Source organism: Aspergillus uvarum (genome assembly GCF_003184745.1).
Source record: "Aspergillus uvarum CBS 121591 unplaced genomic scaffold BO82scaffold_88, whole genome shotgun sequence".
Taxonomy (NCBI): Eukaryota; Fungi; Ascomycota; class Eurotiomycetes; order Eurotiales; family Aspergillaceae; genus Aspergillus; species Aspergillus uvarum.
This window is the reverse complement of record NW_020291385.1, coordinates 82,190-108,303: the sequence shown is the minus strand read 5'-3', so window position 1 is coordinate 108,303 and position 26,114 is coordinate 82,190. Positions and strand designations below refer to the sequence as shown.

At 55.8% G+C, this 26,114-nt stretch overlaps 9 protein-coding genes across 9 annotated transcripts; 4 read left to right on the top strand and 5 right to left on the bottom strand.

The window, feature by feature from the left end:
• Window positions 1–68: 68 nt before the first annotated feature.
• Window positions 69–1,842, bottom strand: BO82DRAFT_347409 (FAD/NAD(P)-binding domain-containing protein; the record flags this gene model as incomplete). The annotated part of the gene is made up of 6 exons (XM_025633786.1): window positions 69–357; window positions 411–722; window positions 773–896; window positions 944–1,405; window positions 1,472–1,629; window positions 1,691–1,842. The coding sequence occupies 6 exons, from the start codon at window positions 1,840–1,842 to the stop codon at window positions 69–71; spliced, it is 1,497 nt and encodes a 498-aa protein (XP_025486516.1).
• An 80-nt stretch (window positions 1,843–1,922) lies between these two features.
• Window positions 1,923–4,693, top strand: BO82DRAFT_426433 (fungal specific transcription factor domain-containing protein). Its single transcript, XM_025640361.1, has 3 exons — window positions 1,923–2,942; window positions 2,992–3,391; window positions 3,455–4,693. Exons 1-3 carry the CDS (start codon window positions 2,281–2,283, stop codon window positions 4,469–4,471), a joined length of 2,079 nt encoding a protein of 692 aa, XP_025486515.1. The 5' UTR covers window positions 1,923–2,280; the 3' UTR covers window positions 4,472–4,693.
• Window positions 4,694–4,770: 77 nt separating this feature from the next.
• On the bottom strand, window positions 4,771–6,888 carry BO82DRAFT_387416 (flavin-containing monooxygenase; the record flags this gene model as incomplete). The annotated part of the gene is made up of 9 exons (XM_025638312.1): window positions 6,688–6,888; window positions 6,509–6,625; window positions 6,301–6,435; window positions 6,147–6,252; window positions 6,000–6,081; window positions 5,869–5,943; window positions 5,317–5,817; window positions 5,041–5,247; window positions 4,771–4,988 (listed from the first exon to the last, which is right to left on the bottom strand). The coding sequence occupies exons 1-9, from the start codon at window positions 6,756–6,758 to the stop codon at window positions 4,771–4,773; spliced, it is 1,512 nt and encodes a 503-aa protein (XP_025486514.1). The 5' UTR covers window positions 6,759–6,888.
• Window positions 6,889–9,491: 2,603 nt separating this feature from the next.
• Window positions 9,492–11,969, top strand: BO82DRAFT_322156 (MIP/aquaporin family protein). The gene is made up of 2 exons (XM_025632759.1): window positions 9,492–9,731; window positions 9,802–11,969. Exons 1-2 carry the CDS (start codon window positions 9,672–9,674, stop codon window positions 11,686–11,688), a joined length of 1,947 nt encoding a protein of 648 aa, XP_025486513.1. The 5' UTR covers window positions 9,492–9,671; the 3' UTR covers window positions 11,689–11,969.
• A 676-nt stretch (window positions 11,970–12,645) lies between these two features.
• On the top strand, window positions 12,646–13,788 carry BO82DRAFT_296597 (tellurite-resistance/dicarboxylate transporter family protein; the record flags this gene model as incomplete). Its single annotated transcript, XM_025631907.1, has 1 exon — window positions 12,646–13,788. The coding sequence occupies one exon, from the start codon at window positions 12,646–12,648 to the stop codon at window positions 13,786–13,788; it is 1,143 nt and encodes a 380-aa protein (XP_025486512.1).
• Window positions 13,789–15,885: 2,097 nt separating this feature from the next.
• Window positions 15,886–17,551, bottom strand: BO82DRAFT_322152 (SEC14 family lipid-binding protein). Its single transcript, XM_025632758.1, has 4 exons — window positions 17,091–17,551; window positions 16,866–17,007; window positions 16,446–16,790; window positions 15,886–16,328 (listed from the first exon to the last, which is right to left on the bottom strand). The coding sequence occupies exons 1-4, from the start codon at window positions 17,246–17,248 to the stop codon at window positions 15,975–15,977; spliced, it is 999 nt and encodes a 332-aa protein (XP_025486511.1). The 5' UTR covers window positions 17,249–17,551; the 3' UTR covers window positions 15,886–15,974.
• A 449-nt stretch (window positions 17,552–18,000) lies between these two features.
• BO82DRAFT_426420 (bifunctional terpene synthase/polyprenyl synthetase family protein) lies at window positions 18,001–20,657 on the top strand (the record flags this gene model as incomplete). Its single annotated transcript, XM_025640360.1, has 9 exons — window positions 18,001–18,283; window positions 18,332–18,378; window positions 18,424–18,671; window positions 18,733–19,369; window positions 19,412–19,566; window positions 19,613–19,884; window positions 19,957–20,023; window positions 20,081–20,165; window positions 20,218–20,657. 9 exons carry the CDS (start codon window positions 18,001–18,003, stop codon window positions 20,539–20,541), a joined length of 2,118 nt encoding a protein of 705 aa, XP_025486510.1. The 3' UTR covers window positions 20,542–20,657.
• Window positions 20,658–20,694: 37 nt separating this feature from the next.
• BO82DRAFT_359252 (amino acid transporter) lies at window positions 20,695–22,981 on the bottom strand. The gene is made up of 5 exons (XM_025636528.1): window positions 22,369–22,981; window positions 22,272–22,285; window positions 21,809–22,213; window positions 21,199–21,755; window positions 20,695–21,140 (listed from the first exon to the last, which is right to left on the bottom strand). The coding sequence occupies exons 1-5, from the start codon at window positions 22,518–22,520 to the stop codon at window positions 20,913–20,915; spliced, it is 1,356 nt and encodes a 451-aa protein (XP_025486509.1). The 5' UTR covers window positions 22,521–22,981; the 3' UTR covers window positions 20,695–20,912.
• A 1,471-nt stretch (window positions 22,982–24,452) lies between these two features.
• Window positions 24,453–26,065, bottom strand: BO82DRAFT_322146 (isoflavone reductase family protein). The gene is made up of 3 exons (XM_025632757.1): window positions 25,650–26,065; window positions 25,196–25,571; window positions 24,453–25,133 (listed from the first exon to the last, which is right to left on the bottom strand). Exons 1-3 carry the CDS (start codon window positions 25,876–25,878, stop codon window positions 24,785–24,787), a joined length of 954 nt encoding a protein of 317 aa, XP_025486508.1. The 5' UTR covers window positions 25,879–26,065; the 3' UTR covers window positions 24,453–24,784.
• Between the last annotated feature and the right edge of the window lie 49 nt (window positions 26,066–26,114).

Here is a 26,114-nt window from a genome sequence, read left to right as displayed (position 1 = left end):
AGAAGGTACACGCAGTCATCGACCTTACGTATATGCAATATACAGTACACTACAGTCCAAACCAACAATCACAACCGACTCGATTTCTGCCAGACTCGCTCAGCAGGCATATCCTCCTCCGCCGCCGCCGCCGCCGCCGCAGGCAATTCAGGCTTCGGTAGCCCCAGGGTCCGCGCGACCTCCCGCGCCGCCCAGAAGCCCGTCACAAACGCCAGGGCCAGACCCCCAGCATACCCGCGGTTACTGAACCCTCCAGCATCGACACCCGCAATCAATAAGCCGGGGATCGCGGTTCTATCCGCGCTGAGAGCACGGCCCCGCGTGTCAATCTGGACGCCTCCGTAGGTGAATGTGATTCTATAGACCATTAGCTCTAGTTTCATTATCGCATATGCGTTTGGGGTGCTTACGACGGCTGCACTTCCATCGCATAGAAAGGTCCCTCGCCCTCAGTTAGAGGCCGGGGAGCCACGCCCGCTGTGCCGGTGGGAGCATCTAGCGATACCTCCCGGTCGCCCAGTCGGATGTGACTGTCGTAATTCTCAAGCGTCTGCCTCGCTTGAATGCCATCAACGCCCCATGATTCTAGTTTCGTAATCAGGTCCGCGATGGAAGTAGCACTGACGACATTACACCCATGGTCACGGGCCTTCTGTAGGCGATCGATGTCTCCTGCGTTCGGAAACAGGGCGGAGACGCAGTGCTGGAGTCGTGTTTTGTCGCTGCAGAAGTTAATCAGATTGTATAATTCCAGACCAAGGGGCGAGCTCACTTGAAGAGGAGGAACCCCCGTCTCCCCTCTTGCTTGGCAAGGTATTGGTTGACAATCTCGTCCCCAATGCTTTCGTCGACGAACCTACGTCCGCTTTGATTGATAAGGAGACAGTACTTGCTCTCTGCTCATGTCAGCGCTCATATGAGGGATGGATGCAGTGGAACGTACGGTACTGCGCCAGCGCAAGGAAGTCTCCTGGGTCCACATCCTCAGCCCGTAAGGGCGCAGCCAGGAGATGGCCGTAGTAAGTGCCCATTCCCCGACTCGTGGCTGTCCCCGCCGCCGACGCCAGGACCAGTCCATCGCCCACGGACCCCTTATTCGATCGCACGAAGATATTGTCTCCCCCGGGACCCAGATGCGTAGACGTGAGTTGTGCAGAGCCCTGGAATCCCCCCGTCGCTAGAACAACCACCTTCGCTGTCACTTTGTAGTATTGTGCCTCCTCTTCGACGGGGCCAGTCGTGCGAATGATGGCTCCGACAATGCGGGACCCTGCGACGCCAGGGTGCTCCTGCAGGAGTTGGATCACCGAGGTGTTGGTCAGGATCTTGGACTGAGTCTGGCTGTCGCGGATGCGCTGTTGGTGGTATCGGTGGAGATGCGGGATGTTGATCGGGAATCCGATGCCTGCAGTTATAAGAGCTGTTAGGGTCCTGTTTGCATGCTGGTGGGAGGGGGAAGAGAAAGCCTGACCAATCGTCATAATCCCGTCGAACCGTTGCGATGTCGGGACTCCGTTCACGCGCATCCACTGCACTGCGCGGAGATAGTCCGCGAGCCATGCTTTTTGTAAGGCCGGATCGCCTTCGGGAACCCAGGCGCGCAGGCTCTCGTAGTTGCGTGGTCCCCAGCTGGGGCACGGTTGTTAGTGCTCGCGAGCGGGACTCTTCTGATAAAGGTAGATGCGCTCACAACATGCCGGCGGAGTAGTTGGAGGATCCTCCGACAGTGGCCTGCTTCTCGACTACCAGCACTCGAGCGCCGGCGGAGGCGGCGAAGGCAGCGCAGGCCAGCCCAGACATTCCTGCTCCGCATACCAGTGCGTCCACCTCGATTGACTTCATTGTGCTTTGGTGGGATGTGTGTTGTAATCTTCTGTGGAATGTAAGGTAAGAAGTGGTGGAAAGAGAACTAATAAATATGTCCCGGTTGTATAGAACCTCCGGCGACTAAAAGAAGGGACCGGTCCCGTGCCCGCCCGGTCGCTCACTTGAGAATATCGCCGGCAGTTCTTCCTCAAGTTCCCCACATCTTCCCCTCATCGTCACCCTAGGCGCCACCAGACATTTCACTTCGCTTGTCAATTTTAAGACCCGGTCTATGCGGGTCGTTGTACCTGTCTTTCATCTGATTCTCTTTCAGGATGGCGCCCACCAACGCCAACGAAGGCCCAACCGCCCGGCAATCTACCCGGCCCGTGGCGCCATCGGCGTGCGAGGCATGCAGGAAACTAAAGGTCGGTCTCATCAAACCAACCCTGGAACACTTGATCTAATGAAATAATGAGTCAGATGCGGTGCACTCGGAACAATGCCGTCGACAACACACCGTGCGATCGCTGCATGCGCAACCATCGGCTCTGCCGGATTCCTCCAGCGCGGCCTCTGGGACGCAGACCCGGGGCGGTGGGCCGCTTTAAAGGCATCGAGAAAGCATACCGGAAAATCCAGGCAGAACTCAGGAAGGGACCGGCCTCGATGCCTAAGGCTGCCACGCCAATCAGTAGCCAGTTATCGAGCCCCAGCGTATGCGAACCGGATGATGGACCCATCTCGGCCAGTCCCTTGAATCATCCCTCCCATCTTCCCTCGGAGGGGCTCCCGGATGGCCCCTCCCAGCCCATCAGCAATCCCCTTGCTTTGCTAGCGGACGCATCTGAAGCCGTGCATGCGAATGCCTCTCAAGCATCAAAGGACAATACCGACGAAGGAAGGGTGAGAGATCTACTATCCCGGCCAGGATCTGTCTCGTTGGGCCTTCAGCTCAGTCGAGAGAGTCTAGAGACTGGTCTGAACATCCTCTGTGCTTCCTCGTTCAGGCCTGGGCGAAGCTCAGACTACTTCAAACCGCCAGATCCCAGCGCTTTTCGCGACATTGGACCTGATCTTGATCCGGTAGATCTAGGATTGGTGACCATGGAAGAAGCCCACTTTCTCTTCCCGATGTCTGTGCTCACCGCACATTCACTGCGATCCGAGGCTGACACGATATAGTTACTTTGCTCGACTGCACCCTGTCAACGGCATCTTGGATCCCTTACTGCATACCCCGGAATATGTCCGGTCGCGGTCCGCTCTCCTTTTCACCTGGATCTTGGCTCTTACCGCGCAGTTCGCGAGCACTCAGTCTTCATTGGCAAAGCGACTTCAGTTGCATGGTGAGAAGCTTTCCCGACATGTGCACACCTGTGGGTTGAAATCGGTGGAGATCGTCCAAGGGTATTACATTTCCTTACTTTCCGCAACCCCAGCGAAGACATTAGCCGAGGAGAGGACTTGGCTCTACACCATGTATGCATTTGGGACCGCTGCTGAACTCGGGTTGGATCAACACTCGAAGCCGCGCGCAAGGGTCTTCGTAATCTCCGGTGAAGAACTAGCCCATGATGCTGGGGTTCACCTGGAAGAGCAAGACCTACAATGCCCACCGGGCTTTGGCAATGAACATCACGCCGAGAGCACATATTGCCAGCGGCTTACCAGAAACCGGGAACGCACTTGGTTTCGGATATTACTCTGGGAGCGAGCAAACAGCGCTGCGCGTGGCCGCATCAACCCTATTCCTGACACGAAGCTCATCGCGGGTATTGAAACCTGGTGGAAACATCCGGTAGCTGATGCAGCCGACAAGCATACGTGTGCTTTTATCCTCCTGCGCTGCCATCTGGCTTCAATCCATGCCGAATTGCAGGCACGCGCTGCCGCTCCACCGGATGATCCGCACTGGATGAAAAGACTCGTCGACGAGAGGCTAAAAAAGTGGTGCGACGAGTGGCTTCCCGTACCATACAATGCAGCCGAACCGTCCGAGCAACTTGCCTCAATATTCCTCTACTATGTGTACCTGCACAATCGACTCTGGATTCTGTCGTTTGCTCTTCAAGCCTCGGAGAACCACACCGGCAATAGACACATCGAGGCCATCCGACACGACTGTCTTCAAGGGGCGGTTCATACCTGCGAGGTCGCAGTCCGCGACTTGCAGATGGTCGGCGAGCCCCTGTATTGCATGCTCGCGCCCACGTGGGCGATGATCTCCTACGCTGCGGTCTTAGCACTGAAGCTCTTTCATCAAATACATGGTACTCAACCGGCAGGGGATATAGAGCTACTCGCCCTTTTGTCGCAGGTGGCTTTACAGCTTGAGCGTGCCGGAACCACGCCGCCCCATCGCTTTGGTATCGCGGCCTTGCTGGGAGAACACCTTCTGGGCATTCTGAGGACTAGGGCTGCATTGACAATAGGTGTTCAGCAGAGTGCGGTGGAAAATCCCTTGCCGAGGTATGATTCAGGGCATCCTGCTGCGGCACTATCGGAAGGCTCGGGTAATCTGGCTATCCATAATGCGCAGGAACCAGTCTCCGACCCCTGGTTCACAGAGGCATCAGCAGCGATGAGCTACGACTTGACTGAGGATAGTTTCGGTGATTTGTTTCGGGAGATTTTCGGTCCCGGCTTTGCGGATTCCTTTTGATCGCATTTCCTGCCGATGGGTGACAGCATGCAGCCAGCTACTGCATGAGAGAGTGCCAATCTTGCCACAATGATGCTTCGAATGAAGCTATTGCATGGTTGGCCGCAACTGAGTTTGATTAGACAGGTTTCAAGTGCGTATTTGGGATTCAAACCCCATTTATTTACTAGCACCCCAGCCAACAGGTGTTATAGGAAGCGCAGGTCGAAACCCGGGCGATCGGTGCAATTTCCGCCCTTGAAATATCAATTCAATTCAAGAGCTATTTCTATCATGAACAAGATTGACGGAAACCTCGGCTAAGAGCATAAGTTCTTTACCTGTTGCCCCTCTGGTGTCAGCACCCAATGGATGAACTCAGCTGCAAAGCCATCTTCTGTCACCCCATTCCCAGCATACTTCTGTGTCGGGTCCTCGAAACGGAGGTCAAAATCCTCCCAACGAACGATCTCCGTGGGCGCATAGTAGTGGTTGGTTCCCGGCCATGGAACCACTACTCGCCCTTCTTTGTTTTTGTCTACTGATAATTAACAACGGATACTTTCTTCGAAGGACAGAGCTATGCCTACACCATGAGCTGCATGGGTCAGACCACGACATGTCAGGCATGCAGGATTGAGCCCAGCGGACAGATTGATGCTGCGCTCCGGGCTTCACACTGACTGATCGAAGGCAGTCAGTCTGTAGTTGTGTCAGGATCCGGATGATGTATTCTGACGTCCGTTCAATTCCTGGGATGACAAAGCCGATAACAGGGCAATGAGGTGGATGGAAAACTGCAGTGCTTACGAATCAGCTAAGGATGGGCCGTCTGCAGGAAGTGGGGAATATGAGGCCTAACGAACCAAAGAAATTGGGGAATCCAGCCACCATGCTTGCCATGTAGCTCTCGCAATCACTTTGCGGACCCCAGCAACCGTTCAAACTTATTCCATCCTGTCCGTTTACTGGAAAGCGAGGGGCGTAGGGCTCAAAACCCGTGGCGCAAACGACAACGTCGCAATCGTACTCCTCTCCGGAACACGTCCGCACGCCAGTGTCGGTCAGGCTGGTGACATGGTCCTGAACTAGATGCACATGAGGTTGCTGCATGGCCTCGATGTACGAATCGCCGATTGTCCATCGCCGACACGCTGGGGCGAAGTCGGGCCGAAGCATTTTTCGGAGGTTCGGATCTTGGATTCTGTGATCGTAGTAGGATTCCACCCTTGCTCGCATTTTGTGATGCGCTGAGGTATTCTTCCAAAGCACGCGAAAGCCAGATGCGATCCGCCGCTCAAGCTGGATGCGATTCTTGTGGTACACGTCGGGGTCGTTCATAAATTCAAGCTTCTCTTCCTCGGTGACTGGAATTATCGTTGAGACGGGTTTCGTTCTTCGAAGCAGTCTTTACATACACTTTTTGTTGTCGTCAAACAGAGCAGGATCAGCCCATGCTTGGCTTCGACAGAAGTTGAATAGCTCTGCAGCTTCTGCGCCATTTGATCAACGATTGCATAGCAATGTCTATGTTCTGGGAAGGACTCACCATACTGCAGGGCACCGACGCATTGCATTCCATTGGAGCCGTTATCTAGAACAGCGACTCGTTTGCCCGTCACTACCAGGCCCTCTGGCCAGCTTGCTGTATGGCAAATTGTGCCGCGAATCCAGCCCTCCCGTCAAAGTCGGGGACTCTGTAATTGTTCAGCCGCCCAACTGCATCGAGTAAGACATCCGCCTCGACGACGGTCTCTTGCTGAGTAGTCTCATGCTTGAACGTGGCGATCCAGAACGAGTTTCTCTCATCCCATGTTGCAGATACGCATCATTGTTGATGGCAAATATACTTCGCTAGCCCATGGTCGGCAATCACCGAGTCTAAATAGGCGCGTACCTCGAGCGCGGAGGCATACAACGTAGACCAGCGGGGATCGGGCGCCCAGCTATACTGATACCCATGGGATGGAACATCACACGCGCATCTACAGCAAGAGTTAGTGTGGTGTCGCGACCGCTGGGATGGGTCAAAGTGTTCGCATGCAAGGTGAACCGTACCCTGGGTACCGATTCTCGAACCAAGTGCCGCCGGCGCCTTCATTTCTGTCGTAGATCTTAAGATCTATATTCCTCATTCGTGAGGTGAGATCGTGCGCTATTTGGGTTCCGGATATTCTGTTACATGGAGTCAACGAAAGATCTCAAATGCGAAATACCCAGGACAGGATGAAACCCACCCAGCGCCAATGACAACTACCCTCAATCGACGGGGCATGAACGCCGTTGGACTTACAGCCCCATATGTCATTTTCAAGAGAGTCGTATCAGCATTCACTTTCTAGCAAGGTCGTGATTGCTACTATGTTGTTGAGTTGAGAGAGATATCCGGCAATGCAGTTATCTGAGCTCGAACAAGCACTAGATTATGTGATGAACTCAAATTTGACTGTATCCACAGTGGATGATCTCATGAATCCCTTATTCTGCTATGCTTACCTGTGTCAACAAGGCGATGTTTGTGGTCGAATGTCAACATCTGGAACGGCCGAAAGTCTAAGGTAAGTGCGATGATAGACTTTATTACTTCATCACTTGTGTTTGTTTGCACTTGTTCCCTGCTCCAAGTTAAGAGAACCCAGTGCCTTGATCATGCCTGGCAATAGTTCTTCCATGTCAGTGCCACAAAAGACTTGCTGATTTTCTGGCTGAAGCAAGGCGGGCAGCAGCCTTCTACCACCTGCCACACAGGCTCTTTTGCTGGAGTCAATCACAGGTTGTTCAACACGGGACGAAAAGCGTAAGAGGATGTTGCTGTTACTTCAGCACGACGGAGCCTAGATCCTGCCTTCCTCTGCATACAGCCAGTTTCACGGTGACAGCTGCCTTCGAGCATTCTTCAATTCCTGAATGCAAACACCATCTTTCCATCCAGGCTCGTAGATCACTTGGTCAGAGCCCCACAATTATCTTTACCTCATCGAGAACTACCGCGAGTGTCGTCAAGACGCCTCGCCCGCCCACTGGTGCGCGCCTTCCACGGTGGATGTTCAAGCAAGCACGATGCCAGAGCGATAATATCCTGACTAATGGTCTACCCAGCAGTGTTGTCGATCTTCGCTTGCCATGTATCATTCGTATACTACATCCAAGTGACGTAAGAGTGAATGTGGTCCTGTGCTTGCCAGGTTGATGGCTCAGATACCTGGATGATGTGAATGAATCCGGACATTCAAAAGGCCTGGATGTACCTCCGGACTTTTGCCCCCCGTCTGGCTTGAACTCTCGATTCCTTGCATGTAGTGCTATCCTACATAAGCAGTCTTGTCCCTGCATGGTCTGGTGCTTTATTACGGCTATGCGATCGCATTCCCATCGCTTGTTCTGTTCCTCCTGTTCTGTTCCTCCAGTGGCGAAGATGCGCAGCACCGGAGCTGCTTGCCTCTGATACCACAAGTCGGCAAATCACTGTTCTGCTCTCTGATCTACCCAGAAACCTCACTGTCTAGGCGAAAGGTGACTCTAGTTCAGGTTGCGGAAGGAGCCAGTCCCAAGCATGAAGCTGATAAGGTGAAGGGGGCTGCCGAGGGAGGGGAGGGGGAACAGATATTGCGCGAGACTACAAATTCCGATGCTACGACAAAGTCCCCCGCCCAGAAGGGCAGCAACAGTCGATCTTTGCCCTAATCCAGAAATTATAATCTTCCTTTCAGTCGTCTGAGTGGATGCGACCCTGGCAAATCCGCGATGCAGGAGAAGAGCATGGGCGGGACCCCAATCACCAGCCTATACAAGCCCTGACTTCACCCTCCTCGATCCCCCTTTTATGGCTCCCAAGCTTTCTCTGTCTCAGTTCCCTCGCATCGAATCGACAGCTGGTTGGCACGATGCTCCGACCGGCTGATCCAGCGTTCATTGCGATGTTTGAATCTGACCCAGTCAGGATCATCGGCTGCTCCGAATCAAGCTACGGAATGAGTAGCGAAGTCCGATGAGTTGGGAAAATACCGATCGGTTGAGATATCGACCGCAATCGTGCCCCTGGTCGTGATAGTGGAAGCACAAATGGGGATTTTTTTTGACCCATCTCTCCACTCTTGAAGAAATTTACAGTGGAACGCGATCAACCTACGAACGGCGATCCGCATGCTAAGCACTACTGACAGAAAAGCTTTGCGAAGGCACGACGCTGACGGCAACAAAAAAAATGACAGTTATGACATGAATGATGAAAGCAGGCATTTGATGTATCTGGTGGCAAATGGAGAGATATTTTACGAAAGGATTGCCAGAAACAAAGGCCGGGAAATTGTGCAGGGAAATGCATAATCGGAAGCACACCGGTATAAATTGATTGATGCCTGCGATCTGAGCTCGGGTTTACCCCCCGTGGAAAACACTGCATAAGCGAAGTCTTTAGCAGTAATTAGGAGCGAGCTTAGCGTGTTCTACGAGTGGATTCCCTGAAGGCGAAGGAGAACCAAGCATTTGTTTTCCGACGCCACCCACGCACACGCACCCACCCACAGCCACTCACCACTCATCGCTCCCCCTTCGTCACAACCACTTGGGAAAAAACAGCTTTGGTGGACATAGACCTGGTAATGTTCCTGAATATCGTGCCTCTTGACAGAAATCAGTCTCCATCCATGGATTGACAGACAACGGCTTGTTTATCCCCTGATAGCAAAAGCCGGATAGACCGGATCCTGGACCTCTCAAAATCTGCACGTCCAATAACAGACCCTCGATCGCATGCTGGCTGGAACCACTCCGACGTCATTGGAGACCACCGATGGAGTCGCGATTCAGGGCACAAGCCATTCACAGCCCCAGGAACTCCCGAGATTCTGTTTTCCGAGGGGCCGCCGAAGAAGCCAACAGACCCACTGGACAATGGGACAATTACGCCAGCACAGGCCCTAACTCCTCTCCGCCTCGACGATCTCTCGCATCCTATCTCCCAATCCCAGTCCATCCACCCACACACATGGCGTCATGGAACAATGGCTTGCGACCGGTGGATATCATGTTTTGGCGGGCTCTCCCCTTCGCCGCGAGTCTGCTATAGGCTTCGTTGTTGCTTAACTTCTCTTCCCCCCCTTTTTTTCTACTCTTCTCCCATGTCAGTACACCCTCAACATACCAATTTATTCTCCATCATTCGCAGGGAGACTGGAATCTCTCCCCATCGACGTGGATCACATCCTGAAAATTGGTCAACATGAGTGACGCAGACGCCGGACGCGACTCTGAACGCGACTCCGGACGTCCCCGGGCCAGGGTAAGTGCCTCCAAACAACTCGCTGCCAATAGAAAGTGAAGCTGATCTCGAATTTTCTGCGCAATAACAGTCCGATGTAGACCGAGTCCGCGAGGAAGCGACCGGGGCATCATCGCCTCCTATTTCGCCGGTCGGCCGCGGTCGTCGTGGCACGATGGACTCGGATATTATCTCTCCCACTCGCCGCGTCTCCGGTCGTGACGGCGAGCTGGGATCTGGCGTGCGTCGTCGCAGCTCGGCCGCCTCTCGCCGGAGCGGTCGCAGCGGTGGCATTCCCAGTCTGGCTCCGCGGACGACACTGGCTCAGCGGACGCAGGGCAAGTTCACCGTGGCCGGGCCGGACGACACGCCGCAGCTGCGCCTGGCGCACGAGCCCTTTGTGCAGCCGGGCTACGGTGACCTAAATCCTGCCTACGAGCAGCCCGTGAATGCGCGACCAGTCTGGGGTCTAGCCAAACCCTTGCCTCGCGTGGTGCGGTCGGGCATGGTGCCCACCAAAGAGGAGCTGCTCGAAGCCCGCCAGAACGCCCAATTGCCGGCGGAGAACTCTCAAAAGTATGGACTGGACGTCGACCCAAACGATCTGGAGCAGGGCCAGATCGAAAAGACCACTGACCCGCGCCTCATGGCAGCCCAGGTCGAAGACGCGCGTCTGCAGCGCGAGGCCAACTTCATGAACAAACTTTTGTCGGGCGACACCACCTCCATCCGCGGCTCCCGCATGTCCCGCACCTCGTCCACCCGTCGTCGTCGGTCCTCCGCCGTGGGGTGGGAGGAGCAGCTGTCGACGGTGGCCGAGGGCGAGACGCCGGCCACCAGCATCCACGGGGGCGACGAGGAGGAGACCGACTCAGCAGCAGCTCCGCCGCACCGCGGGAGCAACGACCATCGCCCGAGCGATGTTCCACTGCAGCCAGTCCCGGAGGAGCCGGAATGGCACGGCGACGACGACACAGCCGGGGGGTCTCCGAATCTCGACGAGGAGCTGAAGGAAGGGCTGGACGACCTGTCCGCCCTGGAGGACCCAGCTCTGCCGGAGGATCTTCACCCGCTGGTGCAGGAGTTGGTCGAGGAAGAAGTCCACAACAACCACACGACCTGGTCGGTGATCCGGACGCACCACCGCGAAGCGCTGGCGGAGGCGCTGGGCGTTTTCGTGCAGCTGTTCGTCGGCTTTTGTGCTGACTTGGCTGTCACCTGCGCTGACGTGGGAAACCCAAACACGACGGACTGGGCCTGGGGCTTTGCGACCATGATGGCCATCTACGTGTCCGGTGGTATTTCCGGTGCGCACTTCAACCCGGCCATCACCATCATGCTGTGGTTCTACCGCGGATTTCCCAAGCGCCTGATGCCCGAGTACTTCGCCGCGCAATTCCTGGCGGCCTTCATCGCCGCGTTCTGCGCCTACGGTGTCTACTACGAGTCGATCCACGAGTACCTGGCCTCGAACGCCACCTCCGGCGTCGTCAACAGTTTCGTCACGAACCAGCGATACAGCTGGATTGGCGGGGCGACAGCCTTCTTCAACGAGTTCATGGGTACTATGATCCTGGTAATTGTCGTGCTCGCGCTGGGTGACGACCAGAACGCGCCCCCGGGTGCCGGTATGAACTCGCTGATCGTGGGTCTGATGATCATGAACCTGAGTGTGGCGTTCGCCTACCAGACGGGCGCGGCCTTCAACCCGAGCCGTGACTTCGGACCCCGCCTTGCGCTGCTGGCCCTGGGCTACGGCAGCGACCTGTTCACCAACGCGTACTGGTTCTACGGGCCCTGGGTGGGCGCGATCAGCGGGGCAATGATGGGTGGCTTCCTGTACGACTTCTTCATCTTCACGGGTGGCGAATCGCCGGTCAACTACCCATGGGAGCGGACCGAGCGGGCGATGCGCAAGAGCAAGATGAAGTGGAAGCGGCGGTTGCACCTTTCCAAGGAGGAGACTGAGAAGAGCTGAGTTCTGCTTATGAATCGCAGACGTCTGCATTCGTGGCTTATGTCTATAGACGAGTTGTGGGATGTTGTAGATATTGTATAGCGCTGTGTTGATGCGTTTGTATGTTTGTGGGTGCACAGCACCATGATCGGTTGTTCATTTAGCCTGATTACATCTTAGACTGGATCTCGATGCGCCATGCCCTGGGATCGTGGCTTAGTGGGTCTGTTATAGCATTATTTCATCTGTTATGCTTCAGCTTAATGCCGGTCCGAGAGCATAGCCTCGCCAAACACACGGTGCTCATGTTGCTTCGTCCGGGTCCAAACTCAGTGGTGATTTCCGCAAATAACGTCCAAGCCACCAAAGTATCATTCAAGGTATGGCACTCGTACCAAGAATCCGCTGGGTTAAGCAATGCCATTGTGGAGTTGCATACCTGCTTCCCGCCGGCCTTAAAGTGTGGCAACCCTAAGTCGGATGATTCCCATCCTACCATTTCCAACACACGACATATTCAGCAACAGACGGAAACACCTCGTGGCAGTCTGTTCCCCGACCCAGCACGGTAGCTTAACAGAGTTGCTAACGGTTTCAATTTGCGCAGGAAAACCGGGTTGGCAGCGCCGCAGGGTTCGGACAATGAAGTCACGGGACCCACATCGACCCCGAGGCAGGCCGTGACGTCACGCCTCCATTTTCTGCTATCTCCTAACCATCCGGTCAACCCTCCCCTGTACCATCATCATCATTCATCATGACGCTGTTTCGAGTGCGGCCAGCAAGATTGTGGTGCTTGGCGGGGTCTCGGTGCTCCGGAGGAGGAGGGAGGGCGATATGCACGAACTTCAGCCTGATCAACATCGTCTCCGGGTAAATTCGCTCCTACACAACCACCAACCACCAACCACCACAGCCATCACCGGCAATCATATACCCGAATCGTACCAACAACAATACCAACAATACCAAGACCACATGGAAAGCGACGAGCCACATCTCTCTCCGCTGCGACGGTTCACCTCGGCCGTGCGCTGGAGTTGGTACGCCATCTCGCTCAGCTGGGGCGGGATCGCCGTCTTGCTGCACCAGACACCGCACCAATTCACAGGCCTCGTTACCATCGGCACGATCGTCTTCATCGCCAACCTAGTCATCTATGCCGTTATCACGGGGGCCTTCATCTTCGAGGCGCTCAGCCCCAGCCCGACCGGCAAGGTCGCCTCCGGGCCCCCGGACTTCCGGACGCGCTGGCTGCACATCCAGCAACTGACGGACCTGTACTTCATCCCGATCTCGCTGCTGGCCTTCGCGGCAATTCTCTTTGGGGTGTCCTACTACGGGACGTCGCACTGCGGCCGGTGGCTGATCCTGACGCTCCACGCGCTGTTCTGGGTGTACACGGCCGTCTCGCTGATCCTGTGCATCGTGCTCTCGTGGATCATCCCGCACACGCACACCACCCCGGAGAAGCACTACCCCATCGTGCAGATCCTGCCTTTCTTCCCGCCGATGCTCAGCGGCACCATGGCGGGCATCCTCGCGCCGAACCAGCCCCCTAACCTCGCCATACCGATGCTGGTGGGCGGCACGACGATGCAAGGCCTGGGCATCCTGATGTTCTTCGTGGTCCTCGCGCAGACGGCGCACACGCTCACCCGCAGCGGCCTGCCAGAAGGTAGATTCCGGCCGGAGATGTTCATCGCCGTCGGCCCGCCGTGCTTCACCATCATCGCGTGGTACGGCATGGCCTCCGCGGCCATCGAGAAGCTGCCGGATTATTTTCTGAGTAAGGCCAGTAGCGTGCACACCGCCGACGTCCTGTATATCCTGGCCGTGGTCGCCGGGGTCAGTCTGTGGGTGCTGGCGTTCGTGCAGTTCTGGCTGGCCGTGCTGAGTATGGTGGAGGCGATGGTGCGCGGGCTGATTGCGTATGAGTTGAACTGGTGGTGCATGGTCTTTCCGTTGACGGGGTTTGTGCTGTGTACGTGTAATCTGGGCCAGGCCTTGAATTCTCCGGCAATTCTCTGGGTGGGCTCCGCCATGACGATCGGGCAGGTCGCGCTGTGGTTGGTGATTTGTGGGTGTCAGATTGTCGTCTGGGTGCGACGAGGGTGGTGATTTTGCTTTTTTTTTTTTCTTTCGGTCTGATACTTCGGGGATAAAGCTGCTGTGGTTGGGTTCATAAACCCGTGTTCTCTTGTTGGTTTTATCGAGGTTTGTCATATATCTGCATTATGCTTCTGCATTAGACTGAGCTTGGAGAGTTCGTTAATAGTATCGTGCCAGATCTGCATAGCATACACTCTAGGCATAACTGAATGAAAATACCACTCAGAGCAAGGAATGAGTAGCAGGTGTGTAGCGGGCTGAATTTAGGGATGGTCTCATCCTAAACTATCCCGGGGTGGGCTTCTCTCCGGTGCCCACCTTCTTCCCCGGATCGTCCCAAGATTGATGAGTCCAGGTGGCCGATTTTAACCCAAAGCGGTAGCCCAAGCTCAGGCCATCGTTCTCGACAAATATGGGTCACACATAGATAGGTTGCCTCCATCGATGTCTGAAAAGCGTTGACATTGGCGGGGATGGGAACTTGGGTGTCCACAAGGGGTAGGGGGGCTTGAATACTTGGATTAGGGCTGATGGGTGAGTCCAGGTGGCTGGGGTTTTAGGTGATAACGGATCTTTACAACAGTAACTAGCAGGTGGTCCAATATCTTCTAACTCCATGGCTAACATGATGGACTTTGCTCTCTGCATCCAGTAAGTGGATATGTAACCACATCATTAACACACCCAGTAGCAGTCGTTCTCCATCATCCATACTTCAAGATTGGTTGATCCAAATTAGTTGACCGCAACATATCATTCGAGTGTAGTGAGTACAATGTATGCCAACAGACATTGAGAATGATATTAGTGTATCAGCTGATTCTCTGCTTACGTGGCTGTCTCCACTGACCATTGTGGAACCAATATGCCGTTCTTATAATTATCATAAGCTCTTTCTGCGTGATGGGTTCTGTTCAGTTATGTTTACTTTTTCACGGGGTCGAAGAGTATCTAGTAGGCACACACCAAGCCCCTTTGAGATCAAATCATACAGCCGAGCCCGTACGCCCCTGTCCTGATTCCAAATCGCCTTGCTCTTCCTCTCCCCACTTTACGGAGTAAGCAAACCCGTCAAGTTTCTCTGGAAGGTAACGAAGGTAACCGCGAATTGGATTCTCAGGGACAGACAAGGTGTCACTGACCCAGCCGCCCCCTCATGTGGGCAGGGGCTTGTCGAGAATGCGGCTCAGCGCGTTGCTTACTACGGAGCACAGACAGCCACGAGCTCCTCCTGCCTGTTCTTCTGTTACGGACTGGACAGGACGAGCCGTGTGACAGTTAACGCAAATGCGGCCGTGCATATGTCCCATGCGCACCTAGTGCACAAGTGGCTAGCACCTGACTCACTTGCTGATGGCAACGAACATACCCCTGTTCATCCTTCAGTGCAGGTCGTGCTAACAAGGTGGTGGATTTATCTCCTGCATAGTCACTTTCTAGCCCTAGGTTGGTTAGTATATTAGCGCCGCCCTACCCCACCAGCTTGACAGGCGATCTGAAGTTGGCGTGCCGTGGATATATTGCTACCCTGTGCCACTTGTCCGGTTGCTATTACATCTTCTCTTTGAGCCCCCGTTGAGGGTCTTCTCTCCCTCCTATCGAGAACACATCCCCACAGAATGTGTCTGCCCGGTATCTGCGACCCCTTTGACCTCGAAGACTGCTGCGGCCTCCGGCCCTGCTGCAGATCGGTTGGACTGACAAGGTATATTTCTTACGTAGGACCTAATATACGACTGTTGTTTGATGGTGCAGACCTTAGACCCTGAACTATGTCTGTCATATATAATAGACCAGACCAAGAGACCCTCAATTCCGAAGCTTTAAGGTTATCCTACTATATCTATCAAAGTCACTTTCTGTAGTATAGTTGTAATCGATGTTGATGACTTATTAGTTGGCGTTGCTGAATCCGATGCAGTAATAAAGAAGATTCATCGGCCTCCTACGGGGTCCAGGTGCCTTCACAATCCAAGTGTGAGCTGGTAGTCATCTCTCTAGCTTCCTTACATTCCAGCTCCCTAGATTACTTCCTCCCTAAAGTTCTTCTGCAGATACCACGCATGAGATAGAATTCAATCGCCAGGTCTCACCCCCTCTACTATAGTTCTACTTCGACCTTTTCGAGACACCAACCAAATACCCAAACCTACTCAAATCCACGCCAACGACCGCTTCAATCACTTCCTACCCAGCTACAACACCGCAACCACCTCCTCCCGCAGCCCCGACGCCGTGGACCCCGTCGCCACGAGCACGCGTCTCCCCTCACCATCCTCCTGCCACTTCAACGGCCCCTCTGGCAGCACCACCGGCCTCTCCTTACCCAAAACCTCCAGCAACCCCGCATCCAGATCCGCCCGCATGCCATGCACCACCTCAAACCCCCCGCCACACTGCAGCGGAATACTCTCATGCTCCATCAGCCCCTCCAGCGCCGGCAGCACCTGGCCCTCCGTCAGAATCACCAGCTTGGCGGCGGTGACGGGGTCGACGAATTTCTTCATCACGCCCCAGATCGTGCTGAAGTAGCTGGGGGCGTTGCAGACCTGTGCCCGGTTAGATAAGCCATGAGCCCTAAGTAATCCCCCCGCCACGCTGCCGACTATGCACGACAAGCTTCAGAGTCCTACCCCCCAACTGGAACCAGGGTGAAAGGAACGTACGAATATCGTCTCAATCGTCTCGGGATAACACGTCGCCAAGATCCCGCTAATCTCCTTGGCGAAATCCCGCAGATTCCACGCCTGCTTGAGGCTGATCGCCTTCGCGTCGACGAGGTAGATGCTTTTGGTCACGGGCGTGCCCGCGGCGGCCGTGCACAGCGGGAGGATGAACCGGGTCAGCGTGTCGAAGAAGACGCAGGCACGCTGCGCCATGTCCGGTGCATTTTTGTCGGTCAGCGAGCGCGTGTGTCGCCAGTGCTGCATGGCGTCGGCGTGGAGGTGTGCCACGTCGAGGAAAAGGATGGGGTGCTGGGTGCGGGTGCGGCGCCCGGTCCAGTGCGGGTACTTTCCATCCCATCATGGTTTAGTGTGGGTTCGAATGGGCTGTGAAAAGAGGTTTGGGGTGAGGGCTGGGAGTACCAGTTTGCGCGTGGCTTCGTAGTCGTCGATCGAGATGGTGTTGTAGACCTCGACGATGGATTGGTCGGCGCGGAAGCGCGAGGCGGATTCGTATTGCTGCAGGGCGGACGGGGGGTCGTTTTTGCGGGCTTGAAGGAAGCGGCTGGTCTTGGTTAGAATATGCATTCATGATTATGATGGATTATGAATGAGATGGAAAGAGGGGAGGGGGTGTGGGGGGTGTACAGTAAGGTCAGGTCGTCGGTTAGACCGTCCACGACATCCCCCGCTTGGAGCCCCTGAGGCCGGTTCAGCAGCCCTCGTTCCGCGCACAGGGCCTTGAAGCTGGCCAGCGCCGCCGTGTCAGTTTCCGGGGGCGCGGTGTCTGGGGCGAGACTCGGCATGACGGTGGTCTGGCGTTTCTTGCTGCAAGTACGGGGGAGTGATTGATCAAAGGGGAAAGTGAAAAGTGGAATGTCAGCCAGGAGAGACAGCGCCCAACTTAACAGCTGAAGCTAGCCAGCTAGCCGCAGAAAAAGGAATGTTTGTTGGACGGGTTGAATCACCGAAGCTGCACGATTATCTCAGCCATGGCCAGGCCCACGGCGTCTATCACGGCAATTGTGAGGTAGAACTTGGACCTGGACGCACAAGGTTCACCCGCGGCATGCAGATCGTCGATCTTCGCCCGGGAGAGAGATCGCGAATCTCCTTCAGCGGATAAGTCATCCTCACTCTGAGGAAGTGTGAGTGTGAGTGTAAATGTCAACCGATCCATGACATCAACAATGGTTCATGGCAAGTGGATCCCTCCCGTGGAGCCCCTCAACATCACCGCGACGCAACCATGGTTTGTCGGCATGTCAATGCGCTTCTTTCACCCGACAATCCTCAAAAGACCCCCCCAATTAACCTTCGTCTGACCCTGTTTTCGCTGCAGATCACGATGACCCGGCTGCTCGGTACCCAGATGTGGGGACGATGTTGCATCGCGATTGAGGGTCGAGTTAGGGCTGGGGCCAGTCAGTCGATGACGGGATGGTTGAGATCGCCGATAAGAGCACTGTAAACTATAAGGCCGGGGGGGGGGGAATACTGGGGGACACCCGATTGTTGTTCGATATCATACTTCAGCATCTAATACAGATAACTAACAATGCAATGGATAGCCCCCTGCCCGGAAGAAGACCAATTCTCCGTCCTCGTGCCCCGCGACACCTCCGACCTCCACGGCTTCTGTCACGGCTACCCGTTACGCCGACACAAGTCAGAACACAAGGCCAACGAGGGCTCGCTGCAGCTGCGCGCTGACTGGGAGAAATACGTTGGACCGATCGAGCGATGGGGCTCGTGTAATCCATGGGAAGGCCACTTTGGGGCGGTCGTGCTGCCCTGCTGCCGCCCAGAGCGGATGGCCATTGTCAATTACATCTTTGAATGTAGGTTGCTGTCTGTCTCGCACAAGGGAAACGCGGCTGACCGTATAGATGCCTTCATGTACGATAACGTGGTCGAGTCGGCCGCCAAATCCACCGTGAGTACAGCTCGCTATTATCCACTGCATCCACTGACTATCCAGATCAACGCCCACGCAGACGACATCGCCCTGGACGAGACGGAATACCGCACGGTGCGCTCCGTCACCGGCACTAAACAGGTGCAATCCAAGATGCTGCTGGAGTTGTTCGCCATCGACCCGACCTGCGCCCAGGTCGTGCTCGACTCGTGGAAGACGATGATCAACACCACCGCGACCAAGGACAAGACGTGCGCATTCCGGGACTGGGAGGAGTATGTGGACTATCGCATTATCGACACGGGAGCGCCGTGAGTCCAGGACCACTCTTCCCCCCCGTCTCCTACCGTACTGTACCACTGACAGCAGCAGCTTCGTCGACATGCTCATGCGCTTCGGGATGGGGTTCGTGCTGACCCCCGAGGAGCAGAGCAGCATCGAGCCCGTGGTGCGCCCGTGCTACGCGGCGCTGGGCCTGGCGAACGACTACTTCTCCTTCGACGTGGAGTGGGAGGAGTTCCAACACGCCGAGGAGACGACCATGACCAACGCCGTCTGGCTGTGCATGCACTGGCACGGGGTCGATGTCTCCGCAGCTAAGGAAATGGTGCGCCAGGTGACGAACAATTTTGAGAGAGAGTTCCAGCAGCGTGTGGCCGAGTATGTCGCTGGCCATGGACGGGAGAACCGGAGGGGGCAGGTCTACCTGCGTGCTCTGGGGTATCAGATTCCCGGCAACGTGGCGTGGAGTCTGCGGTGTCCGCGGTATCATCCGCATCTCGTTAAGGAGGCCGGGCGGTTGCTTGAGGAGAATATGACGACTGCGCCAGATGAAGGATATGAGTCGCACGTGCAGGAGCACGCTAAGCGTCTGAGTGTCTCTGAGGAGAGCGAGTCGAGCGACTCGTCTGTTTGGTCGGGCGCAAACTCGCCGCGCTCGTCGATCTCGTCTGCTTCGGAGGAGGAGGGGGAGGTTGAGGAGGTCAAGCTGGGATCTGAGGTATTTCCAGTGCCCTAACAACCTGGTGTTGACACACTGACACCGTGCTAGCACCTTCTCAGCCCAGCCGAGTACATCGCCGCGCTGCCGTCCAAGGGCGTTCGCGAAGCCTTCATCGACGCCCTGAACGTCTGGCTCATGCTCCCCGACCGACAAGTGACGCTGCTCAAATCCATCGCCAAGACCCTCCACAATGCCTCGTTGATGTACCTCCCTCCTCTCCATCCTGTTAACCGGATACTAATTCCTTAGGCTGGACGACATCGAAGACTCCTCCCCGCTCCGCCGCGGCCAGCCCGCCACGCACACCGTGTACGGGGTCGGCCCCACCATCAACTCGGCCAACTACCTCCTCCTGCAGGCCCTGGACGAGGTGCGTGGCCTTGAAGATCCCGGCGGCCAGTGTCTGGACATCTACATCGAGGAGATGCGCAACCTGTTTAATGGGCAGAGCTACGATGTGTACTGGACGCGCGAGGCGGTCTGTCCGTCGGAGGCGGAGTACATGGAGATGATCCGACAGAGTATGTCTCCTCACCCTCTGCTGCTATATCTTCATTACCCTAGATAGGGCATTGACGAAGATCCATGAACAGAAACAGGCGGCCTCTTCCGCCTCCTCGCGCGACTGATGATCGCGACCGCACCTGCGCAGCGCAATCGGTCCGCCCCAGCCCCTTGCCCTCAGACACCTACACAGTTCGAATACTAATGAGTGAGCAGAGACATCCCCCTCCTTCCCTTGATCGACCAATTAGGCGAATACTTCCAGATCCGCGATGATTATAAGAATCTTACTGAAGAGGTACCCTCCCAAGACCCTGATTGAATAGGTGTGCGATGCTGATAGGGGACAGTATACCGAGCAAAAAGGCTTCTGCGAGGACCTCGACGAGGGAAAGTTCTCTTTCCCCCTTATCCATGCGCTGCGGGCGCAGGGACAAGAGAAGGACAATCAGCTTTGGAAGATGTTGGAGCAGGGTCGAGCAGCAGGGACGATGGACGTGGCGATGAAACGGGCGGTGTTGGACATACTACAAGAGAGTGGCAGCATGGAGTACACGCGGAAGACACTGCAAAGTATAATTGGGGAGATTCACGGGGGCATGGGGCAGGTGGAGCGGCAGACGGGCTGTGTAAATTGGGTGTTGCGGTTGTTGGTGATGCGGTTGGAGGATTGAGGACGTAATGGCTAATGTGTGATGATTATGCTGCTTGTTCGGCGTTGTGCATGTTGCTTAGATAGCGATCCTGATCCTAATCCATGGAATGCGTGGAATGCGTGGAATGCTTCTAGAAGCGTTACCCCAGGCTTGCATACCGACACTGCAACCGGCGATGACGTCGCATACCCCGTACCGCACCAGCATTCCAGTGACGTTATCCCAATGTAAGCGCATTGCATTCAGAACCAAAAGTCAGACAGAATGTCAAAGGGTATATTACAAGTCTAGTCTATGATACACTCTATAAATAGTATGATTATATACAGCCCAAAGGAAATCCCAGAAACGCCACAATGCAATGGATCATGTCATGCAGCGGTGTCACATCACGCATTATTCGCGCAGGAGAAACTGCTGCCGGAGCTGTCGTCGTGGATGGCCACGCCCGACACCCACAGACCGCAGACGCAGATCGTGGCGCCGATGAGGAACAGTCCCACGTTGGCCATGGTCAACAGCGTCTTGCGCCAGGAGGAGAAGTAGTTGCCGTAGTAGAGGTAGAGCCAGAAGACGCCGGGCAGGCCGAAGGAGAACCAACTCGCGAACAGGGCGCACTATTGTGTACAATTAGCATGTTTGACTTGAGTCAGAAGGAGACGGAATGGAACATACCACCAAGCTGACCAGGTTGCTAAACACGGGGATAGCCTCGGCGATAATCCAGGCGATGATCCAGTATCCAGCAGCCAGACCGATCCAGGCGCCGATTCCCTTGGCACTGCGCTTGTGCATGACATCCGTGCCGCGGAACAGTCGGACGTAGACGTTCTTGATGGCAACGTGGCCCAGGACCACACCCGCGACGACGATGGTCGGGATGGCGACACCGTAGGCGACCTTGCGGACAACCGGGCCGGCGGAGCCCAGGGCGGGCGACTTGACGTCCTGGCCGGCGTAGCGGTAGATGACGGCGGAGGCGACGGTGTAGAGCACGATTTCAAACGCCTGCAGCATGCACAGCGACTTGGGGAAGTCCTTGGGGTTCTTCATCTCGGCGATGAATCCGAAGAAGGCCGGGTGACCGCAGTAGGCGAAGCCGATGTTGGTGACGACGGAGAAGCCGTTCACGAAGCTCGTCTTGCGCGTCAATTGCATCGGCTCGGGGTGGGGGTGTTCGACGCCCACGCCGATCATGGTGATGAGCACCGCGGAGAAGATACTGATGAAGCCTGTGCGTTGTTAGAATGGTTGTGATGTCGATGAGGAGGCAGTGAGAACGTACAGGCAATGGCGAACCAAGAGACGTTCTTCATGGTGCGGGGCAGCGAGCAGATGAAGGAGAGAACCAGGCCGACCACGCCAAAGACCACGGAGCAGGTGCCGTGGTTGGTGAGGGTGTTCATCATGACCGTAAAGGTGACCAGGTGACTTCCGGAGGCGAACATGAAGAAGAGCAATTGGGCGACCTCGATGAAGATGCGACCGGGTTTCCCCATCAGGACCTCGCCGGCGTCGGCCATGCTGTGAATGAAGGGATATCGCGCCCGGAATTGACCGATGACATAACCGGAGTAGGTGGCCACCACGCCCAGGCCGACAATGAGGATGATCGCAGGAATGAGGCCGACAGTAGCGACAGTCGAGGGCAGAGACAGGACACCCAGCGAGACAGTCTCGGCAATCATCACTAGAGGGAGGTTAGAGGATGCGGGACGGGATAGGATGATATCACCACGATCACATACAGAAGCCAGATTGCCTATCCAGGAAGACATTATTAGTATCCACGATGGTGACCATTCGGGTCGTAGACAGTGTACGCAGTGTACGCAGTGTACTTACCACCAATCCAAGGTCTTATATTGAACCTCACCATGCTCCGCGCCAAAAGGGTCTTGCTCCTCAGCGGGAGCCTTGAGGTCGGTATCCCAGGCCTCCGGGTCCGATGGGACACCCGAGCCATACTCGATGTCCTTCACGTCCGGTGACGACATGGTAGTGGAAATTGACACCGTGGGGGGGGAAGTAAGAGGAGGGGGAGAGGAGGAGAGGAGAGGAGAGGAGGGGAGGAGGGGAGGGAGAGGAAGGGAGACAGACTGAAGAGTCAAAAAAGAAGGAAGAACAAAATCGAAAGAAGCTATGAACAGATCCTCAGAATCTGGCCTTGGGTGTTTCGTTATTATACTACAGCAAAAACCAGCCAGGTGAAGCATGGACGTCTGGGCAGGTGGTTTTTGTTAGTTAATAGTTCGGGGCGGCCAGCCAATCCCAGCCTCGGGGACTGCAATTTCTGCGGGTGTGACACAAACTTTGCTGGCGGCCGTTTGCCTCTCTCCCCGATGTCGGCCTCCTGCCCGGTCTGGTGCGACGTTTTCAATGCCTCATGGGCCAGGGCCCACTCCTCCAGGAACCGTTCTCCAGTTCTTCGGTGAAACTCAATAGCTTAGTACTGATTGACTCGTAATGTTGAATGCGCCTGTCGGGCTGTTCGTGCCATCTGGCAATGCACCTGCTGCCGCTAATGTTGCATGACGATAGTTCCAGTTTAGCCGGGGGAAGCAAATAAGCAAAATAAGGTGTCTGGGGGAATCCGGTACCATACCAGACTCTGCATGGAGGCAAAAGGCAAAAGGAAATTTCCACCACCGCATCAGGCCAGGCGGGCCTTGGTGGCAACTGGTCAGTCACCATGAGCCAGTCAGAGGACGGAATCGGGCTGTCGGTGGCGCTGCCCTACCCACTGCTCCTGAACAGGCTTAGTTTACTCGTGCCGCTTCCGAGTCGGCCGCCATGCACTAGTCCCCTTCGAGCTTGGCGGCATCGATCTCGGGGCTGGGCGGCAGTACTCCGGCTCTCCGAGGCCGGTCTCGCCCCCCCCGATCCTCTATCCCAGTCGGCCGGGGAAAGACCACCAGATGTGCTTCCTCCATACAGCATCTCGGGATCAGGAGGACGGATGCCTAGCGCTGTCTGCAGCTCATTGTCCGGTGAAAAGCTAAAACAAGCATATCGCAAGTCTCATGTAGCTTGATGGCAGGGCTGACTCCGAATGACTCATGCGGCGTGGCTCCCGTCTCCTATATCGGCCGGGCACTCTGACTCAAGCTGACAAACAGCTACTTACTCCAGACCCCAGCGCTTCAGAACTCTAGAAGGCTATGGAAGTTGACCCTATCAACGCAAATGGTTGGGTGGTGCTGTTGTAGGGTATGAGCTCTCCACCAAGTGGCTCGGTTAGCCGACGGGCAGTCTGTCTGTAACTGTAACCGTTCCCGCGGGAATCAACCCACCGCGACGGACGCCGTATGCTGTACTCTACGATTTATTTACTTTCACCAGTCACGTTCGCCTCGAAGAATCATTGATCTCATATAGATGGATGGAAGTATCTATGCAGGATGGTCCCTTGCAGCCATCTCAATATCCTTCAAAAATGTCCTCATGACTCAAGACCCCATAGGTGCTGGCCTGCAGCAACCTTGAGCTGGCGCACCGTCTCCTCCAGCTCGCCTGCGTCGAATGCTCCACACAACAAAATCTTCACCCCGCGGGTACATCCCGTGGGTAGCGACCACGTGGTGGTGCCAGTCGGCGCGTGGCAGCTCCTACATCGGAGCAACGAGGTGGTTCTTCAGCCCGAAGGCCAACCAGATCCGGATCGTCGTCAGCATCTGCCAGCCGAACCTGGGTAGGGGTGGAGCTCGATCGGCAATGACAGGCTGTGGTCTGCTTTACACTGGTTGATTCCGGGTGCTTGAGCCGATAGATAGGTGAAGACGAAGCTTGATGTTGGGTGGACCGGTCCTAGAACAACCCGGGGCCACACTTCCGCGGTATTGCAACTCTGTGCTGCACGAGAACTGGACCTGGATACAGGTGATGGTTAGTAATGTCTGGTTGACATGAACTTTGCGAGAGGATCGCCTCGATGAACTACTTTTCATGTTGACTTTTGATTTGGAGCTCTCGTCATGCAAACGGTAGCTTTTTCACAGTTACAATGTGCATCTGCTCGTGCACCGCCTTCATCATCACCCGTCAGGTTGTGTGCCATCCAGAAGCGCATACAGAAGCTGTCACGGGTACATGATGCATCCAGAGCTACAGTCCAGCACTACCATACTCACTTCAGTCAGAAGCATTATACAATCTGCGTATGCAACTCACCCCGAGGGCAGCAACCGCACCAGCCAGAAGTATTATACAACTTGCTATCACAGCTGACCCAGACCTCCCATCCATCTCACCGTCCACCGACCTACTGCTCTAACTGACGATGGATCGAATCCCGCACCAATTCCTGCAACGACTGCGTCGCCACGATCCCGATGTCCTCATTATCCCGGCGCTCGTACAGGGTGCCGCCCTCGGCCCAGATGCGCCGCAGGGTAAAGGTCGTCGCATGGGGGGCGCTCTGCTCCCATGCCTGGGTTTCGAGTTGTCGCAGCTCGTCCAGCGAAGTATGCTCGACCTCCCACTTTTGGCCGGTCTGGAACTCGAACTCGCGGAGAATTTCGTGCGGCGTGGTGGTGAAGGAGTTGAGCTTGAGGGCGCGGTACCGCGCCTGGTCCCAGTGGGTGAGCGCGTGGGCAACGAAGCGGCCGACACTGTGCGCGTTAGCATGACTTCACCTCCAAGCACTGTCCCTGCAAAGAAAAAGGGGACTCACTCAACCCGCGCACTGAAACTCACCCTCCCCTCCCCATCACCGACCACCACCGCCTTCCGGGCCTTCACGTCCCACGAGCCCGCCTTGGCCGCCTTCTCCGACCCCGCGGCGGCCAGCCAGAACGGATAATCGGGGTACGGGCCCGTGACGATGTAGGCGTACTCGAGATGGTCGCGCAGCTGGGCCAGCACCGCCCGCACCTTCAGTTTCTGCTGGTGCGGCTTCTCGTCCTTCGAGGCGGGGCCATACTCGATGTCTGTCCCGTACTCGGAGGGGAGGAAGCGACGGACGGTTTCGGATTCGGCGGCCAGTTGGATGAGCGGGATTTGGGCGGCGATGGCGGTGCGGCCGAGGGCTGAGACGACGGTGTCGTATCCTGTAGTGGTGTTAGTTGGGTTGATGGTGGGGGGGGAGTATAGTACAATCTTGGGGACAGGCAAGGAAGGGGCAATACCAGCATAAGCCTTGCGCACATCGTCCGCACTTCCCAGATCGCCCACCAGGATATCGACCCCCTGGCGGCGCAGCTTGTCCAGCACCTCGGTCTTGGTCTGCAGCGACTGCGGGCTGGTGAAGATGGCGAAGCGGCCGAAGTGGGCCCGGTCGTCGAGCAGCGCCTGTGTGATGTACGAGCCGATGGCCCCGGTGGCGCCGAAGATGAGGATGTTGGCTTTGTCGGGCATTTTGATTTGTGGATTGTCGGGAAAATCTACACAGTAAATAGGGAGAGAGGTGTTTTGGTGAACACGAAGGGTGATGACACAATCGGTGAGGGGAAACTGAGGGGTTATTTATTGTACTGCATTTCGGACCGGGAATGCAATTACCCCGCCGGATCAAGATCCGCGATAAGATGACAACATCGTCGGCGAGGATAGCATCATAGCCATTGCTTCAAGTATTATCATTATCATAAGTC

Coding starts and splice junctions, on each gene's coding strand:
- BO82DRAFT_322156 (XM_025632759.1), top strand. CDS start 9,672: ATGAGTGACGCAGACGCCGGACGCGACTCTGAACGCGACTCCGGACGT. Junction 9,732..9,801: donor CCGGACGTCCCCGGGCCAGG/GTAAGTGCCTCC, acceptor GCGCAATAACAG/TCCGATGTAGACCGAGTCCG.
- BO82DRAFT_426433 (XM_025640361.1), top strand. CDS start 2,281: ATGAGTCAGATGCGGTGCACTCGGAACAATGCCGTCGACAACACACCG. Junction 2,943..2,991: donor GCCCACTTTCTCTTCCCGAT/GTCTGTGCTCAC, acceptor GACACGATATAG/TTACTTTGCTCGACTGCACC. Junction 3,392..3,454: donor AACTAGCCCATGATGCTGGG/GTTCACCTGGAA, acceptor CATCACGCCGAG/AGCACATATTGCCAGCGGCT.
- BO82DRAFT_359252 (XM_025636528.1), bottom strand. CDS start 22,520: ATGTCGTCACCGGACGTGAAGGACATCGAGTATGGCTCGGGTGTCCCA. Junction 21,756..21,808: donor CTCTTGGTTCGCCATTGCCT/GTACGTTCTCAC, acceptor AACAACGCACAG/GCTTCATCAGTATCTTCTCC. Junction 21,141..21,198: donor GCAACCTGGTCAGCTTGGTG/GTATGTTCCATT, acceptor TGTACACAATAG/TGCGCCCTGTTCGCGAGTTG.
- BO82DRAFT_322152 (XM_025632758.1), bottom strand. CDS start 17,248: ATGCCGAGTCTCGCCCCAGACACCGCGCCCCCGGAAACTGACACGGCG. Junction 16,791..16,865: donor ACGAAGCCACGCGCAAACTG/GTACTCCCAGCC, acceptor TGGGATGGAAAG/TACCCGCACTGGACCGGGCG. Junction 16,329..16,445: donor AGACGATTGAGACGATATTC/GTACGTTCCTTT, acceptor AACCGGGCACAG/GTCTGCAACGCCCCCAGCTA.
- BO82DRAFT_322146 (XM_025632757.1), bottom strand. CDS start 25,878: ATGCCCGACAAAGCCAACATCCTCATCTTCGGCGCCACCGGGGCCATC. Junction 25,572..25,649: donor TGTGCGCAAGGCTTATGCTG/GTATTGCCCCTT, acceptor ACACCACTACAG/GATACGACACCGTCGTCTCA. Junction 25,134..25,195: donor AGTTTCAGTGCGCGGGTTGA/GTGAGTCCCCTT, acceptor TAACGCGCACAG/TGTCGGCCGCTTCGTTGCCC.